Source organism: Typopeltis vanoorti, chromosome 18 (genome assembly GCF_054136105.1).
Source record: "Typopeltis vanoorti isolate ZY-2024b chromosome 18, IOZ_Tvanoo_1.0, whole genome shotgun sequence".
NCBI lineage: Eukaryota > Metazoa > Arthropoda > Arachnida > Uropygi > Thelyphonidae > Typopeltis > Typopeltis vanoorti.
In genome coordinates this window covers 20,599,419-20,616,533 of record NC_143566.1, presented here as the reverse complement: position 1 = coordinate 20,616,533, position 17,115 = coordinate 20,599,419, and the positions used below count along the sequence as shown (strand labels likewise).

At 34.1% G+C, this 17,115-nt stretch overlaps 1 protein-coding gene across 6 annotated transcripts in view; it reads right to left on the bottom strand.

Annotated features, from left to right (window-relative positions):
- SpdS (Spermidine Synthase) overlaps window positions 1–17,115 on the bottom strand; it is a 121,010-nt gene that overhangs the window by 46,429 nt on the left and 57,466 nt on the right. For all 6 annotated transcript variants that reach the window (XM_090408139.1, XM_090408140.1, XM_090408141.1 and 3 more), the window contains 2 exons: window positions 10,000–10,120; window positions 8,199–8,291 (listed from right to left, as the gene is read on the bottom strand). In XM_090408139.1, coding sequence (XP_090264265.1) covers window positions 8,199–8,291; window positions 10,000–10,120 — 214 coding nt within the window. The remainder of the gene's footprint in view (window positions 1–8,198; window positions 8,292–9,999; window positions 10,121–17,115) is intronic.

Below are 17,115 nucleotides of genomic sequence, written 5' to 3'. Positions count from 1 at the left end.
AAGATGGTTTAATGTTAAATCTGTGTGAGACAAGGATGTACATTATCCCCTCTGTTAATGTCAGCTCTTTGCTTTATGCAGATGATATTATACTTCTAAATAAATCCACTACAAGTCTGCAAGATTCCCTGACTGAAAATAGGCAGAATCGTTGAAAATGTCAAATGCGTTATGAATGGAGAACCGGTGGAACAAGTAAAACATTTCAACTAATTAGGCACGATTTTTAGTGAAGGTTGTAAATTAAATATGAAAACAGACAACAGAATCAACAAAGCTTGTGTGGTAGGATGTCAATTGAATAAATTCATATGGAATAAGAGAGAAATTAGTCTGAACAGTAAATTAGCTGTATACAAGATGGTGAAAAACAGTTTCAACTTATGGATCTGAGAGCTGGGTCAGAAGTAAAACACTTTACCAAAGACTAGAGACTGCAAATATGAGATTCCTGAGAAAGGTTAGAGGCGTAAACAGATGGCATCAATGGCAATATCATATTAAAAACGGGGATATTAGGAAAGACCTTTACATTGTCAGCATCCAGGAATGCAACAGAACTAATCTCAGGTAGTATGGTCACTTAAAACAGAATGGCTGAGGAAAGATTAGCAAAACAAGTCTTCTCTGCCAGGTTAGCAGTAAAACGACCCATAGGAATACCAAGATATAAGTGGATTGATACGGTACAAAGTGTCTTAGATAATAGAAATACAAGATATGATAATGTTGGAGTCTTGACAAGTAACAGCCTGATTTGGAGGAAAATTGTAGATAGGAAGTTAGTAATGATGTAAATTTTTTATGTAGTACTATCATATCCTGTACACCCCTTGAGGGTACATGGCAGGAATTTGATGATGAAGATGATTTTTCCCAGTGAAATGATCCAAATGAAACAATTTAAATAATGGCATTCTCAATACCAAAGTTTAAGCAAGAGAGGAATTTTCTGAAAAAATTATTTACTGGTATGAGATCTAATACAGATAGGGAAATGAGATCATGTGGGAATCTACATGTATAACAACTATGTTAATGATATCAATATGCTTAATCATGCAGGTGATTATGATGAAAGGATGATTGCGAGTTTGTCAGGTTTGAGCAGCATGTGAAAGAAGGTCTGCATAAGTGAGGCATTAGGTATGAACAGAGTCTGCAAGTTGCACAACTGGTTCATACAGACTATAGAGAAGTATACAAACTCCAGGAGATAACTCATCATGTCTGTACAGAAATGCAAGGAGTATCAGGAAGAAATGAGGTTTTTGATCTTGAGTCCTCAGAATACAGGCATTGGAGACCTGGCTCAAAGTGGCATATACTAACTGATACTAAATGTAAAGGGCACAGAACAGATAGACAAGATTGGGGGGGGAGGGGGAATCTACTAATGATATTTAGCAGACTGACCCATCCTATATTGTACCCTTTATGCAAAATATAAGTGAGCAAATTTCTGATGTGTTAAAATACATAAAAAAATTATTAAAATTTTTCATGCTTTCAAATGAATGTCTTTTATGAGGTTAAGAATCTCATATGTATGCAGAAAAGAAACTTAATTCAGCTGAAGTGCATAATTAGAATGTTATAACTTATGAGACCCTTATGAATAATATGGAACTCAAATTATAGACTGCTAATAGATCTCATATGTTCCAGTATGCTACTGCCTCCATACTGAAGCATTTCAAGGTGAATGTTATCTACTCCAGTTGACATTCAACACGTTTCTAATAGCTTTTTTCCTATTTCTAATACTGAAATACTGTAACATACACACTGGCTTGCTTGACCAAGTGGTTAGCATATCCGCTGTGGGTATGGATGTTAGTGACCGTCTTCAGGTAGGAGATGATTTCATCACCCAGTGTGAGACAACTGCCTTACTTATTGGAGGAGGCTGAAGTGGCTTGAAAAAGTTCCATGTCTGGTCTCTCTAGAGCAAGATATCCAAAGCTTATGTAAAAATAAATAAAAAGAAATTGCACACACACAGGAGGGTGGTCTGAAAAGTTCTCAGCCCAACAATGAAAACTGGATTTATAATTTCAAAATTATTTTTATTTTTCAACATAATCTCCCTTAACACTAATACATTTATTCCACCGATGCTCCAGCGCCATTATCCTGTCCAAAATATTCTGTAATATTCAATAATCCTGATATCCAAAATTTTACTGCAACTTTTGTTTAGTTACTGTTACACATAATTTAGTTCTACATTTTTCCTTTTTAAACTATCAGCAATTGACTCATTAGCCAGGAACTTTCCAATACTTTCATGGATTGCTTATAGAATTTCAGCACCTGCTTTCCTGGATGAGTAATGTTTTCTTCAGATGTTGCCATTCAGTCTGAGGCTTGGATTCTTGTTTTCAAACTCCACTCGTCTTATTTTACAGGATACCAGTGGTAACGCTTACTTCCATAGCAGCTCTAAATCATCAACCAACATTCTGGAAGGTTTTCTAGATGCCCCCTCCAGCAAGTCACACCAGTTAATCCTTGGCAAAGACAACCGAGATTTTCTGCTCCTGAAAGCAGGTTTCTAACCCTGTGACTCTGAAAGAAAAAAATAAAAAAGCTATAGAACATCTTTTTTTTCTGAGTTGAGCTTAGACAATTTCAAACCATAATATATTAGTTAAGGCACATACAAAATGGGAGCAGTTGTCTTGTGTCACTCTTAACTCTTGAAATCAGTAGTCCCAAGTTCAACTGCATGGATGACCAAAGGTAGTGATTTGTTACCTGTTGCTTTCTAACAGCTAATTAGGAATAATGGCTCTGTCTGATCTCTTTCAGAATAAATGGTAATAATGGATATTTAGATAGTATTTTTAGATCTGAATCTACAGCTCACATAAGTATTTCAACTGATTATTTTCCAAAATCTTGTAAGTTTTTTTTTTTTTTTTTTTTTTTTTTTTTTTTTTAAGGAATACTCATTATTATCCTGCTCAACACTGCATGGTGGCCACATCCTATTTCAAGGATTATTCTCTTGTATCTCCAAAATCAATTTGAAGATATCACTATGGATGCTAATAAGTTTTGTTCTGCACATATTTTTATCACATCTGCTTATGCACATTGTTATATAGGAATGTAGTGTTGTAACATAAGCTCATGACAAACATCTAGCAGATATTTGCCATTAATCCTACCTTTTGCAAATTTTCTCAGTTGTTAATTAAGCAATAAGCTTCAATGTTCGTAAATGATAATAAACAAGAAATTATATCCTTGTCTTTAATCCTTTCATCATCATTGACAATGGGTCTAATAGCCATTGAATGATTGTTTCACCATTCTTAGTCATTTTCCTTTGTCCATTGCCAGGTGACTCAAATTCTGAAAACTCTTTCCACAACACTTTTTTTACATTATCTACCCACTCTTGTCTTGGCCTTTTCTGGTTATACCACTGTACCAGGCATCGAGCTTTTGATGTTTCTACTGTTATCCAGTCTTCAGGTATATCCAAAACAAACTTTAGTTTCCTTCAATTTCTTTTCTGCATTAGATTCTCTTTTCACTTTATTATAGAGTTCTTTATTTGTTGCCTTTTGCAACCTAATTCATATAACGTGTTCCTTTGAAAGCCAATTTTCATATCAATCCTTGACCATCACCCATGTCTCGACCATATAGAGCACTTGTGAACATACACGTTTCCAGAAGTCAACTTTATGGGAAGGCTCACTGATTTACTTTCACTTTTGTCATCTAAAATCTTATCTCTTTCTTTACATGTGAAGTTCCTAACCTCTTCTAGTCTGTTGACTTTTATTTACTTCATTCTCTTCTCTCCAAATATCATTGTTTTATCGATATTCATTAATCAACCCATATCTCTTTCCTTCACTTAACTTCAGCACTGATTCCTCTGCATCTTCAATAACGACTCATCTGCAAATCTTAAATTATTTATTTTTGTACCTTGAAATGAAATTCCCTTTATATTATCCTTTATGACATCCATTGTTCTTTCCAAAAGCATGATAAAGACACTTAGGGATATTGGATCTCCATTGTCATTGATGTTCTGCAATAAACATGTCAGGTTCCTATCACTCCCTAAGATCAAGTGCAGCCCATGCCACTTTCTGATCTATATTATCAAAATGATAGTCAACAAAATCCTTTATCCATCTGTAAATAAACAAAGCTTGCATGTGGAGTATCTTCATGACCAGGCTACTTGTATATAGAACCAATTGCCTTCATATCAATTGCTTTGGTATCCCATAATGTACCATACACTTCCCACTGGATGTGAATGTTATATTGCTTTGCATTGTGGAAAGGGTCACTACTCAGAGTTTGACATTTATGTGTTTCAGTAGGAGATTGATATAATCTTATCAATGCTTCACTTTTTGACTTCTCATTTTAATATTTGACATTATTCTACTTGACACTGGCACAAATTTATTTTAAGGTTTTTTTGTAGGCTATTTTTTAATCACTTCTATGGAAATGTTTATCAGAATTGCCATCAATAATACCCACACCCTCTTGCAATTACATTCAAATGCATGCAGCAGCAGCTAATGAACACCCTCTCAAAGTTCACCTCCAAACCCACAGAAAAAATTTCTCCTCTTCTTCATTTATCCCGTCCACCACATGTTTCCCAAGGAATACAAACCCACAGCTTTTCAAATCAAATGTGAATAAAGTTCATTATTGCCCATCATTGTACTAATGTACTACAGGTTGACAAACTGCTCATTGATGGATCTTCCATAAAAATAATATATAAAATAAATATGGGGGGGGGGGTCAAAGCTGTATAACTGAGAGGAGACCTCACACATAGCCTTTAAAGGAATGAGGAGAACCGACCAGGGTTTCTGACCTAATGTCCAATCCTCACCTTCTCGTGGTGCACCCTGTTGGGTATCTACTTGGATACTGAACGAACGAGGATGGGCTGACAATTTGGGATTTAGCTGACCAAGTTGAATTCTTATTGGTTAAACCAAAATAAAAAATGATGGTACAACATGACAAAATTTCATGCCGGCTGGGGTGTCGCCCAGTTAAACAAGGCTCCCCGTTGTGTTTGCCAGGGAACCAGGGCAAACAGTGAAAAGTCAGCTACTGGAACAAATCCGAAAACACATCCCCAGAGTTAAAGATCGGTACTATCAACATAAGAAGCCTGAATGGCAAAGAAATAGAGCTAGCTGAGGAATTAGAAAAGTACCAGATCAACATAATAGGGGTGACTGAAACAAAAGAGACAAAAACTGGTGAGATCTTTCTGAGTAATAAATACAAAATGTAATATTCAAGCAATGACAATCAAGGAAAAGAAAGAGTAGCCATAGTATTCAAAACAAAATACGAGACTAATCTTCTTGAATGGCAGTCAGTCTCAAGTAGAGTAAAGTAGGCAAATATGAGAATGGGGAACTGGACAATGAGACTTATTTGTGCCTATGGTATCACAGAAGGTTCTACTAAGGTAGAAGTGGAGAAATTTTTTGAGGCTTTACAGAAAGCAACTGATACAACGAAAAAGGAAAAGTTGGTCCTTGTTGGGGATCTAAATACCAGAGTAGGAAATGATTGTGAGACATACAAAAATATTTTGGGAAAATTTGGAGAAAAGAGCAAAGCTAATAATAATGGCAAATATCTGTTGGATTTTGGCTCAGGACATGGATTGAATATGAAACAGAAATGCATATCTGTTGTCTTGAGAAAACTACATGAATAGTAAATTAAATTTACTTAATAATGGATCAAACAGAAGTAATCCCTTAGAAGTGTTTACCTTTAAAAAGTTACGTTTATTTGCATCTATGTGAAGTTGAAGTACCATATAGTACTGTATTCTGTACCATACAGTATGATACAGCAAATGAAGTACCATACAGTACTTCATTTGCTTCCTTTATCTTCAAAGAAAAAAGCTCTCTAAAAAATACTTTCTAGAAATTAAAAATATTAATTTCTAAAAATTAATATTTTTAGAAATTAAAATATTGCATACTCTTCCCTAGAATTAACCATTAGATAATTTCTTGCATTTTGCATAAAAGTTCAGTCATGTATTAGATATATAGAGTGAGTTAAACGACGTCCATTCTCCTGACTAATCTGATCTTTCCAAACTTCTCAAAAAATCGGTAATTCTGATTTATTTGAAGTTATACATCCAATATAAGGAAAAATTAATTGTGTCAATATCAGTTAGTTGTAGTTATGTATATATTATGCAAACCCTCATTCTAAAATCTGATTATCCAAAGATGGGACATCAGATATCATGCAATTATTATGGTGAATTATTTTTCAAATGCAGAGATAGAAAGAATACAAATCAGGCAATCAAAATATTAAGTTTCTCAATAAACAGTTACAAGATTTCAAACTTAACTGATATAAGCAAAACCATCACACCATGTTTTCCCATGTTTAAAGCTTGGTTTACACTCATGCTGCTGTTTAAATTATTTCTCTTTGTGCTGTAGTCTGTCATTAAATATTAGTATAAATGTTGTTTTCCACTTTATGTTGTTATTACTTTTACAGGAGACTATGTCTCTGTCACAAAGACAGTTGAAAAATTATGGAAAGATAACAAGGATCTGTAAGTTTTGTATATCTGGAAAAGACATGACTAGGTGTCAAGAGATGTTCAAAAAGCTACAGATATAATATAAATGGGACATCATATCAAGCAATGCAGTTTATATTTGAGTAATTAGAATTAAAGGAGGAAGTAAAGGAGATGGATCAATGGAGCATCATATTAAAACTGAGGATATTAGGAAAGAGCTAATCCCAAGTGATAGGGTTACTTAAACAGAATGGGAAAGATTACTAAAACGAGTGCTCTTTGCAAATATGGTAAGAAAAAGACCGAGATCTAGATGGATTGAAAAAGAAATGCCTTAGAAGACAAATATAATATCTGATAATATTGGAGTCCTATCAGATAACAGATTAATTTTGAGGAAAACTGTTGATAGCAAGTTAGTGATGTAACCTTTTCATGTAGCACTATTATATCCTGTATACCCCCTCAAGGTAAGTGTCAGGACTTTGATGAAGTCCCCGTCAGGTTGAAATTAAGACAGAATAACTGATATAATAGATAATTAAATCATTTATTTCATCAATACTGTAACCTTCATATTGGAGTTATTAACCAAGATAATTAGTTTTCCATGATGGAATGGCATACAAAAAGGAACAACAGAATAAAAAACAAAAATGATGAAAGCTAATATAACAATGCAATGTATTAAATAAGGGTTTGATATTAGAAACTAGTGAAATGCAAGGAATAAGACAAAAAGAAAATTAATAAATAGTGTGTGTGGGGGGGGGGGATATTTAGCAAAAAGAATGACGAAAGTAATTTTTGCTTACATATGGTGTGCACAATACAGCTTAATATTACATAAGCAGCTGGGAGGTCTCTGGTTCTGTTTAGAAAATCAGAGAGAACTAATGCAATCAACATAAACAAGTATTAATCCACTTAATACAAAACTTAAAAATACAAGGAAAAAGGAATAATTTTCTTTGTATTCAAAAAATATGGACATTGAAATGCTTCCAAGCACGATTTTCATGAAGTCAATAAATTAGCACACTTTTCACTGCAGTTATGGATTTCACTCTACTGGGTAACCTCTACTTGCTCATGCAAGTTCAAGCCATGCACTGTTGGGATGATGTCATTTTCATATAGCAGACGACAACTTGCATGGAAATTGAGACTATGGAATTCATTACAAGATATAAAAACCTCTTATAATTCATGAATACCTTAAAGGCCTAGTCGAGATAAATGATGCATTACAAGAACACAATTCACTTCAAAACTTCCTATCTTTTCCTGATAAGTATTTACCTGTTTCTTGGTTTCTTTACGCATTTCCATCACCTAACGATATCAGCCAATTGATCTCAGATGTTGTATTTGCACTAAATCAAATAAACTGAATGACTAATATGGTAATATAATGCAATCATGCCAACTCTAAGTCATGCTCCATTACTGGTGCTGCATACAACTGCAGTCATTTAGCATGCTTCCAATTTAATTGTAACTGAAAACACGAGTTTCATTACCATTAAGCACAGTTTTGAAAACTTTATAAAAACTTTTACCCCATTTAATACCATATTTTCCTTTAAATTAGGCCAAAATCTAAACAAACCTGGTCAATCTCACACATAGTTACAGATTCCACAGATGGATGCTTAACTACTTCCCTTACCACTCCACCATCTCCACCACCAATGATAAGAACCTAAAAAATTAAAATAAAGCATTCTGACTAATAATAATTTGAACAAAGATCTTAAAATTTATTACCAAGATCCAAATTCTACAGCACAAAATGCATAATAATCAAAATGTTTTGTAATGAGGACTTATTTTATAACTGGTGGTGATAAATCAAAAAAAAAAAAAAAGTAATGGCAAAAGTTTCCACTTTTTGAAAGATATTAATACTAGTTATTGAACACTACAAAGCTCACAGATGTAAATGCCAGCTGTCTTCAGCTGACAATTGCATGTGTGAACACAATCAAATTAACAATGAAATTATAAAGTAACTTGACATTGTTAGTTCAGTTCAAAAATGTGTTAGCAAAGCTAATCTAAAATGGTATGGCCACTTAAATAAAATGGGGAAGGAAAGGTTAGCAAAACAGGTGTTTGACAACAAGATGGCATGAAGGAGAACAATAGGAAGACCAAGGTCTAAGTGGATTGATTCAGTCAGAAGTGCTTTTAAAGCATGAAATGTTAGATATGACAATATTGAAGTGCTCAAGTAATAGACTAATTTTGAAGAAAATTATGGATAGAAGAGTAATAATAAATATAAACTTAATCATGTGGTGCGATCACAGGGTACATATCAGAAAATTGATGCCTTATATTTGCATATATAAATATGTATACCTATTTTACTGAACTGTTAGGTAACTGCTGTGGATATTTTGGTTAATTAATTTTTAATCAATTTCTTTTTAAGTAATTTTGTTATAGCTGGAATAATTTAACTGGCTAGAATATTTTAAAAAGTTTCTCTGTGCTGAGTTAAACAGTTGAGTCTGAAATTAGCAATAACTTTTCCAAAGGACAAACATAATTATAGTTTCATCCCTTCATTAAAAAAAATCATGGCATTATAAACATTACCTGAAGAGAAAGATGAGCTCCAAGCATCATTCTCCTCCTGTAATATGGAGAAGAATTCAAAATTCCACTATTCAAAATTAAACAAAAAAATATTCACTATTTATTGAGGTTTGAATCCAGGTCTTTCAAAAAAAAAAACATTCTTTTGTATGTATCACAAAGGCATCTTGAATCTAAACTGATGTGGCAAAAATGAGTACTGCAGGTGAGCTAAATGGATAATTCAGTAACCTGAATAGACTTGACCATCAGGTTTCTTCCAGCTACTTTAGGCTTCTAATAAGAGTAATGATCTCAGACTGGCCTTCTGTTGTGTATATGAAATAATTGTTGTTATTTGTATGACTGTGTTCATGCAAAAAAAAAAAGTCAGGGCTGTATTTAATTATATAGCTAGAATACATACATGCACAAATATTTTTTTAACTGAAAACAATATTAACAAAGAACCCTACAGCAAATTTCTCCTCCCATCATCTTGTCCCATTCACTCCAAATGTTATTTATTACTTAATTTAACTCCAGTCGTTTTTCCACCTTTTTACCTATTTTAAACCTTTCAACTTTATTATATTTCAACTGCACAAGAATATCAGCCAGCAAGAGAAAGATGGTTCTATTACACTAGTCATGAAAGAACAGTTTCATACTCTCAAAAATGACATTACAATAAGCAAATCAAACAGGCATTTTCAGGTAGACAGCTTCATTACTAGTGGTGCAGAGCTCAAATCGAAATGAACCGTTACCATAAATAGCAAGAATTGATTCATTCAAATTATTAAATTTTAAAGAACAAAATTTACCTTGTTAGGATGCGGGTGTGAATTTAAAGGCAAAAATGCCATCATTTCCTGATAAGAAAATTCATCCGCTTCTGTACACTGAATAGCATTATCTAATACAAGAACACGGCCAAACCTCTTACTGAAATAAAATTATGAATTACATTATACAAGTAAAGCCAATGAAGTCCAAGTGTAATGATATCAAATATACATATATATATAATACATTCATGGAGGTCTTGATAGCAAGAGTGCAGAGAAAGATCAGATTATTACGAATGCCTGGCGGGCTGGATGCAACTATTTCTACTCATTTAAAACTTTCAGAACTAAGTGTAAAAATAATAAACTATACTTAAGATTTCAATGCATGAAAAATCAATGAGTATAGCAGAGCAACTTACAGGGCTCGATAGTCCAATCCAGATACATTAATCACAGCTGCATAGGTGCAATGTTAAAGAAAATAAAACTTACAAAGAGAAATCACCTGAATACAAATAATGCAACAAATAAGTCTACACAACAGAGGCACATGTGCCTGGATGTGGTGTGTGGAATTCTGATAAGATTATATATATATATATATATATATATAAATTCTGATCACACACACACACACACACACACACACTTGATGCAATGGATTAAACAAAACAAAATGTCAGTTTTTTTTTTTTTAATATACACTGATCCTACACAGAAGGTTGCACATAAGTACTGCATATGTAAACATTTGAAAAATAATAAGACTAACAATTGTGTTCACTTGTAATAGTTTTGTTCAATAACTTGCATATAAACTTGAGTCATCATACTAAATGAGTCAGTAATAACATGTTCCCCTGTATGCATTAAAAAGTGATCAAGAAATGTTATGGAATGCTTATGGAATAGAAGTAATGAGCAGATTAATGGCATTCAGATGGAGAGATCTGATTATCAAGAAAGCTGATCAGTTGTTAAAACAGGACAGAAGATATAAAAATATTGTCTAGTTTGAGTGTGTGTGAATGGATTTACCATATTGTGTATCTCAATATGAGGTGTTTACATACAGCGCCTTTTTTTTTGGGGGGGGGGGGGTCAGTACAACACACCAGCACCTTTATTAACAGTGACATATGGATGTGGTACATTTATAAATTTTTAACTTTTACACATTTACTTAGTATTGAACAAGTTCTTTAATTAAATTTGCATTTTTCATATCTATTGTTAAGATTTTTGTTATATAAAATTTTTCTTTATATTATAAAATCTTTATTAATGACTATTATATGTTTTACTTATTTCTTATATACTTGTATAATAAATTTAAGTATAAATTTATTAAGTTATGTTATACACAGGTGGTCCCCAGGTTACAATGTTACGTACTCCCAAGGCTTCCCATAAGGATAATTAATAATTAAATTAATAATTCAGGAACTAATTTCTTCCACGTATGTACACAAACCTGCAAGCCATAAGTGGCTCACTGGTGCAAAATCTTTGGACCAGGGAGTCATTTCTGCATTTAAGGCAAATTACTTATGGAATGCATTCCCGCAAGCAGTTAGGGCTATGGAAGATGATGTGATGGCCTTGAGAGTTCTGGAAGAATTATGACATCTATGATGCCATCAAGAGCATTGTAATCCTTGGGAGGACGTGAAGCAATCAACAATGAAAGGGATGTGGAACAAACTGCTAACTCAATTCCGTGATGATTTTCGTGGCTTCACAGAAGCCGATATCACTGAAGCCAGAAAAGCTGTGGTGGACAGTGGCAATGCACTGCAACTGGACCTCAACAAAAATGATGCTATTGACTTACTCGAGTTCCATTCACAAGAATTAACCGATGTAGATCTCATGGAGACAGAGAAGCAGCTGATAGAAGCAGGAAGAATCAGAAGATCCAGGGCCAAGAAAGTTTATGACAAAAGAATTAGCTGAAGTTTTTCATCTCATTGAAGCAGGATTTGCTAAGCTTGAGAAGCAAGATCCTAACATTGAGCAGTTTACAAAAAATTAGTGAGCTGATCTCAATTAGTGAGATCAGCTGCTACTAGGCCATTTATAAAGAAAAAAGAAGGACGCTATGCAAACAACCCTAGATACCTTTTTCAAGAAACAGACTTCAGTGGTAAGCTCCCTTTCTCCAGCACCAGGTCCATTCTCTCTAGCACCAGAATCTGATTCTGATTCAAATCCTAATTCTCCAGCACCATCTCTGCCATCATCTTCTGTTATTTTAATGTTAAATGTTAGCCTACCATCTTGCTTCAAAAACGCCCCTCCAGTAAGCAAGACATCAATGCAACATTAGGTGAGAGTTAACCTTTAATATTCTTTTTTGAAATTTCTCCAATCTAAACTTTTTTGTACGAGTTTGTTTTTATGTTCTACTTGTTTGAATTAAAAGAAAGCATACAATAGTGTCTGTAACTTATTATTATAGTACAGGGATATTATTATTATTATACTGTATTATTATTGCCACAAGAGCCATTATAGTATTGTTATATTATTATTACCATATATGCGTTGTTCATCAGGGATCTGAAATAAAGACTTTCTCAGAAACGTATCTCATCCGTAACCCAGGGATTGCCTGTACTTAATTTGTTCTTATTCCAAAAATATCATTATCACTATCACATTATGAAGTATAAATATGATTAATCTCTGAACCACAACTTTCCTCCAAAGTAGTTTTTTTACTTGTCAGCACTCCAATATTGTCATATTTAACATTTCAAAGCATATTGTCATATTGATTCATTCCAAAGCACTTCTGAATGAATCAATCCACCGGGAGTTTGATCTTATTCTTTCAAGCCATCTTAGCATCAAACAACTGTTTTGCAAACCTTTACTCTCCCATTCTGTTTAAGTAACCATACCACCTTAGATTTGCTTACACATTCTTGAATGCTAACAATGTTAAGTTCATTTCTAATATCTTCATTTTTAACATGATTCTGCTGTTGATGCCATTGGTTCACCCCACTAATTTTTTTCAAAATCTTCATATCTGTAATCGCTAATCTTTAATCAAGTGCTTTATTTCTAAATGAACTGTCTTCTCCCTAACTTAACTGGTTTGAACACTGTCTTGTATACTGCTACTTTGGTGTTTTGGCTAATTTCTGTCTTATTCCATATAAATTTATTCAGCTAGCAACCCACCATACCAGCTTTGCTTATTCTGTTGTCTAAAAGTTACTTTTACACAGGCAACTTTTAGCTCTCTTACAATTTTCTCTGTATTTTTTAGGGCATCTGCCAACTTACTTGTGGAAACTTCTGTTAGTATGTAGTTCTTTTCTAGAACTGCTTCTTTAACTTCTTTTATCCACCATGGAGTTCTTATTTTTCTATTCTTACAGATAACTTCACATACCTCCGTAGCTGAATCAATGTTTTTTTTTCTTTTTTTTCGGAGTTTGCCACTGGGACTCCAGGGTTTAATTATTGTTTTTGAATGGTTTCATTCTTTCATAATAATGTTTGTATAGTTGAGTGTACAGTGTACCTGTTAAAGCTGCTCAACTTTAATTTTAAAAACTTTTTTACATACTATCTTTTCAATGTGATATTCAGTTTTATCCTACTTAAAAGTGACAGTAACTTCCAATTCAAAATTCTCTGAACAATACTCTTGAACCAACATGAAGATATCACTATCAACAATGATGTGGTCAATGAGGCTTTTCTTATTTCTTGTGTCTTCTCTCCATGTGAAATTGTGCAGATATTAATGTTGGAAGATTGTGTTGGTGATGACCAGTTTTTTACTTGTCAGCACTCCAATATTGTCATATTTAGCATTTCATGCTTCCAAAGCACTTCTGAATGAATCAATCCACCTGGAGTTTGATCTTATTCTTTCAAGCCATCTTAGCATCAAACAACTGTTTTGCAAACCTTTACTCTCCCATTCTGTTTAAGTGACCATACCACCTTAGATTTGCTTACACATTCTTGAATGCTAACAATGTTAAGTTCATTTCTAAAACGTCCTGACAGAAATTCAGCAAATACTCACCATTATTATTAGCTTTGCTATTTTCTCCATATTGTCTAACAACATTGCTAGATGTCTGGTGAGGTTCATTTCCTACTCTGCTGTTTAGCTCTCCAACAAGGACCACTTTTTCTATTTTTCTTGGCAGCTGCCTGTTCTAATGACTTAGAAAATTCCTCTTCTTCCTCCTTAGAAAAATCTTCTGTGGGACATTAGGCACAAATAAGTTTCATTGTAGATTTACCCATTTTGAAGTGTGCCTACATCAATACTAGAAACTGCCTTCCAATCCAGAAGTTTATCTTCATGTTTGGTGTTGAATGCTATCACTACTCCTTCCTTTCCTTGATCATTATTGCCTGAAAATAGCATCCTATACTTATTGTTTAGAAATATCTCACTTCTCTTTTTTTCTTTTTGTCTCAGTAATGCCAATTATGTCCACGTGATACTATTCCAATTCTTCTGCAAATCTGATTTCCTTTCCATTAATACTCTTTATATTGATGGTTCCTCTCTTCAATTCTTCTGATGCTAGGTTTATTCTTTTTCTTCTTCTGGATGTTGAGTTGGAGCTTGTTCCAGTAGCTGACTTTTCATTGTTCGCCCTGGTTCCCTGACGAAAACAGCGGAGGCCTTGTTTAATCGAGCAATGCCCCCAGCTAGCATGAAATCCCATCGTGTTGTACCATCATGTGGATTTGTGGTTTAAGTCATTAAAGTACAATTCGGTAGGCTAAGTTCCAAATTGCCAGCCCATCCTCATTCATTCATTCAGTACCTAGTATATACTAACTAACACAGCGCATCACATGAAGATGAGGACATTAGGTCAAAAGCCCCAGTCAGTTTTCCACATTCCTGAAAAGTGATCTTCAGGTTTCCTCTCAGTTATATAATAATGTCATAGATATCTATACTGGTATTACTTCCTAGCCTTCATTTAGTCTGAAGACTAATCACAGGAAGTTGAACACTCACAGGACACAATATCATATTTTGCCTTGAATACATTCAATGTTGGAGTATTCATCACCTGCACTGATAATGCATTCCACTCATTAACCACCCACCAAGCAACAAAAAAAAAAATCTCCTTTTCACTTTTTTACCCACATGATCTTTGTACAGTTTCCAGGGATAGCCTCTCATTCACATCAGCCATGATCCCATGCAATAATTCCCCTGATCTATTTGATAGGCTTCTCTCACCAACTTATGTTTCAATCATAGTACTCCATCTGCCAGGCTCTCAAGACCACATTCCCTCAATCTGTCCTTATACTTAATACACCCGAGTACAGAGATAGTGTTAGTTATTTAACTCTGCACTCTCTCCAATGTTTTGTTATAACCAATCTATACATAAATCAAAATGAGGCCCAATTAGTGTCTTATACAGTAGAACTATCACCTCATCCAAACATGACAGTGTTTTTTGCATTATAGCAGCAATTTTCTAGGCAATCCTTACAACTGTCAATGTGCCCCCTGAATTTCAGTTCACTATCCACCAAGATCCCCAGATCTTTTACTACCTCCACTTTCTGAAGCAAAGTTTCTCCAATATAGTAAACCCTCATTCCATCTTCTCTGACCAAAGTGCATAACTTTACACTCATCATAGTCTCCTGATCTGTAATTCCACACATGTCTCTTGTTCTGTAAGCTTGCACATACTTAGCCATTTCTCATGTCAAAATCACATGATCACTCTCCCCAACTGGTGGCAACACCTATTACCACTGTATGAGACGATGTTATTAAATCTAACACTCAAGTCCCATGTACTGCTTCAACTAAATGCTGCATATAATAGTTGTCCCTACATAGCACAGGGAATTTATCATCTTATTCACACATTTCCTGCTTCCAGTCAAAAGTTACCTATTAATATCATCCTCTTGATCACCAGTCTTATCTGTCTGAACATTTCAGAATCATCTTCCCTTTGCATTCACAGACCTGTAGCAACATCCCACTAAATATCTAAAATGTATGATAACCCAAGCCTCACATTATATCACCTCAAAGTCATTATTCATTACTGCTTTCTTCAAGTTCCACATTGAGAGGATGCAATCTTCTGAAATCATTAGTAATACCCCACTTCCTCTCATTTTTTCTGCATTTTCAAAAAATGCTATAACCATCACATTCTATTCCTCTGAATCCATCATCCTCAGTTAACTAGGTCTCACTAACACCAATGATTTGTGGTCTTGATGCTGTATCAAGGCCACAAAAGCTCTGTACCCTTATTCCTAATACTTTTTGCATTAGTGTATAAGTAGAGTAGCTTTTCTCTGGTTCCACTTTTCCCCTACAATTCCTTATCCTCATCATTCAAGTCTTTGAACTCCTCTCATTGAGGCCATCTCTGGATTCCCATCTGTCACACCAGTTCTGGTATCTTACACTCACAGTTCCACCATCTAGTTTTCATTTCTCTAATGTGCTACACACTTTCTGCATCCTCTATATATTTATTTATTTATGCTTTTATTTGATATTTATGTATGCAATTTCTGATTCAGTTTTTGTTATAAACCAGATCCCCCCAAGTTTTTACTGAATCAGAAAAATACATTTTAATGTGGAAATATCACAAAAAAAATTATTTCAACATGAGCAAGCAAAGGTGTTAAATATTGTAGGAAGATTACTTTTCACTGGGAAAGAAAATAAATTATACTCTACAAACATTCCTGTTTTTATTTTTATCTTTGCCAACCATGAGCAATCAAGTTTGCATGTTAAATATCTACAAGGCTACTTGCATAAAGAGTTGTTCTATCATCCCATAATGCACAGCACATTACCTTCAAGAATGTATAATGCCATATATTATGGAAACAGCCAAGACCAGTTTTGACCTTTGAGGTCTCAATCAGTTGGGAGCTAAATCCATGTTAATGCTGCCAACTTACCCAATAGCAAAGTTTTACTTTTATACACACAATGGAAGTGTATCACCATATTACAATACTATGGATCAGAGATAATTTTCGGGAGGTAGGGGAGGGGGACAAATTATACTTAAGAAATTACATTTTTTTTTCTCTTTGAAGATTATTGTAACTTGATCAGTGAAGTTGACTATATATGTTGGGGAGGAA